This window comes from Rhagoletis pomonella, unplaced genomic scaffold (assembly GCF_013731165.1).
Source record: "Rhagoletis pomonella isolate Grant_MI unplaced genomic scaffold, Rhpom_1.0 Rhpom_scaffold_00006, whole genome shotgun sequence".
In the NCBI taxonomy this organism is placed as follows: Eukaryota; Metazoa; Arthropoda; class Insecta; order Diptera; family Tephritidae; genus Rhagoletis; species Rhagoletis pomonella.
Window position 1 is genome coordinate 28,528,802 of NW_023458560.1, and position 4,203 is coordinate 28,533,004.

At 33.5% G+C, this 4,203-nt stretch overlaps 1 protein-coding gene across 2 annotated transcripts; it reads right to left on the bottom strand.

Moving 5' to 3' along the window:
- Positions 1 to 89: 89 nt before the first annotated feature.
- On the bottom strand, positions 90 to 1,581 carry LOC118740560 (zinc finger BED domain-containing protein 1-like). Of its 2 annotated transcripts, none has more exons than XM_036472150.1 (5): positions 1,523 to 1,581; positions 1,246 to 1,465; positions 1,145 to 1,189; positions 1,009 to 1,078; positions 90 to 933 (listed from the first exon to the last, which is right to left on the bottom strand). In XM_036472150.1, exons 2-5 carry the CDS (start codon positions 1,390 to 1,392, stop codon positions 626 to 628), a joined length of 570 nt encoding a protein of 189 aa, XP_036328043.1. In that variant the 5' UTR covers positions 1,393 to 1,465; positions 1,523 to 1,581; the 3' UTR covers positions 90 to 625. The 2 variants fall into 2 exon arrangements, with proteins under 2 accessions (XP_036328043.1, XP_036328044.1); XM_036472151.1 differs by having other exon boundaries at positions 1,246 to 1,462; positions 1,523 to 1,574.
- Positions 1,582 to 4,203: the final 2,622 nt, after the last annotated feature.

A 4,203-nucleotide genomic window follows, 5' to 3' on the forward strand; every position in this document is an offset into this window, starting at 1 on the left:
TACATACTTCGAGAAAAACTAAAAAGACCAAATTATGACCATTTTTTCATAAAAATGTATGTTTTTCTAAAAAAATACGTAATTAACTGTAATAAAAGATATCTTTATCAGAAAGAGTATAAAAATACCTTTAATTTGATATATAATTTTATTATTTTAGTTATTGAACATTTTTTATTACCAATCATATATCAAATTGAAGGTATTTTTATACTCTTTCTGATAAAGATATCTTTTATTACAGTTAATTACGTATTTTTTTAGAAAAACATACATTTTTATTAAAAAATGGTTATAATTTGGTCTTTTTGGTTATTCCCGAAGTATGTATGTATTATATATATGATATACATATCAGATTAAAGGTCTGTCAATTATCTTTCCAACCATATCCACGTTATTGAAAATTCCACTTTAACAACTTTTAACACACTTTAACTTGCATCAACAATTTTTTATACCGTCAGAATAAATGGATGAAGGCCGACAACATCCACTTTTTCTTTTTCTAGCTCAACGGGCTCTATTCTTTATATATCCCGTGATTCCAGTTTTTGATAAGTGAAAATATTCCGCCAAAAACAAATTACTACAAAAATTATTTTTCGCAGATAAAAAGGAGGAACTAACCTTTAACGAAGTGTATAGTTACTCCAACATAACTTTGCATAGTCGAAGAGTTTGTCCATATGTCCGATGTGAGGCATACAGATTTCGCCTGACTGAGTTCGTTTTTGACCTTTAATCGGATTGCACTATATTTTGTTTCAATTTTTGACGTCATTGTTTTTTCAGTAGGCACTTTATATAAAGGTTGCAACGTTTTGCAGAACTTTAAAAAACTCCCTTTTTCAGGTGTACAAAGTGGCATGTCGTCCACAACTATCATATACATTAACGCATTTGAAATTTCCTTCCCTTTGGTGCTGTTATCTAATATTACAATAATTACAGAACTTTAATAAATTTCAAAAGTTGAGATGTAAAATTTCTTTAATGCATACACACCAGAAAATGATACTGCTCTTTCAAAGGAATTTCGTATTGGGTAAACAGATTTAGACTTCTTTTGATTCGGCTAAAAAATTGTGTGAACAGAAAAGTAACAATATGTATTACAAATGAAACCCTAGGGAACTCATACCTCATTGTCATCATCGTTGTCCACAAGCTCAATGATGTCAGTTTTCTATAAATAAATGGAACAATTTTCGGTATTGAAATATATAAATTAAATTCCTTTACCTCCATTTTAATTTTGTGTACTTTTTCTACGTGGTTTTTTAACGTGGTTGTGCTGCTGTGGTACTTAAAGCATTTCCCGCACTTTACGCAGATCGCAATTCCTTTTTCTTTTTTATCGTAGTACTGCCACACAATACTTGGGCTCATTGTTAGTAATAATGTATGAAAAATTCAGTAAGCAAACTCAAAGTGTATACGGCGCATAAAATTATCGACTCTGCTGTAAAAAACCAAACTTTTATAACACTAATATTATACATTTTCACAATATTCTTACCTGTGTAAAATAAACGCAAGCAAATTTGCAGAATTGAAATGGGGCAAGTTAGGGATGCACAGAAACATCCATGCACAAAAACATCGATACATTGGAAACATTGATGTTTGCTATTCGAATCATCGAATAAAACCATTGTATTTTCTCTTCAATATACATCGATATATTTCAATTTGACAGCTGATGCGAATGAATGTTCACCAAATATACATTTTGTATTAAATTATTGTATTGTATTCATTGTATTAATGTCTTTTAGATTATAAATATGATTTTGCAGCTTATTAGATTAGAAGAGTATTGCTGACAATTCAAAGACAATTAATTATCTTTACTTTTACATCATCAATAAATCTATTTCACCTTGAGTTTATACTTAAACATTTATCGAAGTTCCGATTTTCAATTTCCTTGTACATTTTTATTAATTCATTCAATGCATCGAAAATATCGATTTTCATATACGGTGCATGAATTTATATTTATAAATGGGATTTGCAACTATTAAAAAAATAAACATATTTCACTTTGAGTTAATACTTAATAATTTATCTAACAGCCCTATTCCGCCACACTGACAAAACTTTTGGTATTCGCAGCAAAATTCAAAAGCTCGAATCATGCCAATTGTCATTTTTATTGTCATGACCTTTTGGGCAGGTGACAAGGCAAAAACATATGTTTGTGTTGGTTTAAAAAGTGCGACGATTTAATAAATTTGTGAAAAAAATATAAAAATCAACTAATTTCAATGGCAGAACAAATTTTTGTTATTTGCGCAACCGTGCTTGTGGAAGACGAGCAGCTCCGGATGCTCCCTACAAAACTTCACATAAAATTGCAGCTGCTCCTGCGTCGTCCGCTCATATTTTGCACGTCTAAAATATTTATAAATGTTATAAATACACGAATTTATCTATTTCACACAAATACTCACTTTTCTGGTGTTTCACCGCTCATATTTTTTGCAAATAATAGCGTTGACCAGCTGTTTCTACAACAATGAACTTTTCACCATGTCATTTTTTGTTAGGAATAGCAACGTGCAACGACAATGACAAAATCACGACAATGAAGGATGATCAATTGTCATTCTATTGCAAAACCGGAATAGGGCTGTAAGTCCGATTGTTCCATTTTCTTGTATGTTTTCAATTTATTCGATGCATCGAAAATATCGATTTTTATATACGATACATCGATGCATTAGAAAAAAGTCGATGTTTTTTTTGACTTGCATTCCTAAGTCAAACGTGGCGCCATCTAGAGTGACGCCAAATTTAGTCAAAAAGTCGCAGAGACGCAAATAAAGACGAAATTCGATTTTTTTCTAGAAAAGTTCGATTTTATCCGAATTTTAGCACCTCAAAGTTCGATTTCAAAAATTCGCCATTTCGGAGCGAAAATTCGATTAAAATTCGAATCTCGAAGCTTCGAATATCGAATTTACCCATCCCTACTGCATACTTGGCCTGGCCAGGCTGAAAATCACTACTTACTCGTATACACTTTTCCAGCGAACGCGTTGCTGTACATATTGTTGACAGCTAGCTAAAGGTTGCTTGGCAAGGGTTGCCGCAATTATGAGCCATCTTTATGCGCGAATTGTTTTTTCTGTACATGTACATATGTATATATATATATATGTATATATGTAAACATATTTGCATTGTGCAACATTGCACTTGGATATGACTCTCATATGCAAGGATATGCAGCATGCATCAGCGGCAGTGAATTCAAGAAAATTATCAACGTTAGCAAGAAAATCAACGAAATAATGTTAAAAAAAGTGTCACGCAACTTCAACGTTGAGTGTTTGGTTGCTGCCTTGGCTGCGATTTTCACTGCACTGCACTTCAGCGTTCAAGATATTCCCACTTTTTTATGTTCTTCGCTTCACTTCCACTTCCTTGTTTCCTCGCTCGCTGGCTGCTGGCTTTTATTTTTTCTTAGATCTCTGCGTCGTTCGACTGCTTTTTATGTTGAATGTTATTGTTGCTGTTGCTGGCAGTCTGTGTCGTTGCGATGATGTGGAAACAGCAAGACTTTCATTATTATTATTGTCAGTGAGGAGCAGCACCTTGCAAAAAGTGGGACTAGGTTGAATACTAGTACAGTACCAGGCTACCTTGTAACCAATACTAGTAACCAAAATGGTCCAAATTTATAGAGAAAATATGGTTACATTAACATTGCGATGTCATTGTACCACCGCTGCATAACATGGGACCACCTAGACAACTACTCCGATGGGCCACGAAGCGTAACAAGTTACTGGTATGTAACCTGGTCCTTTTGCACATGCTTTAAAACTAACGACCCAGTGGACCACCTGGCCCTCAAATTTTTGCAGGTTATATTGCTATTTGTATGTGTGTGTGTATGTGTGTATGTGCCTCAACTGCGGCAACATCTTGCACCTTTTGAATTGGATGCATATGTGCGGTTCAGTGAAGAGCAGATTTTTCAGTGTAATACATATTGTCAAATTACAGAGGCAAAAATGTATACCTTAAAGAGTGTGGTTCAATATCGGAGCGATGCACAGTGGTGTACAATCCCATAAATTTTTTGGAAAAACATAGGATTCGGCATAGAAACTAAATTTTCCATATCGCTACCTAAAGGTGAAAAGGTGCCAAGTCCATTTTTTGTTGTTTCGCATTATCTGCCATTCT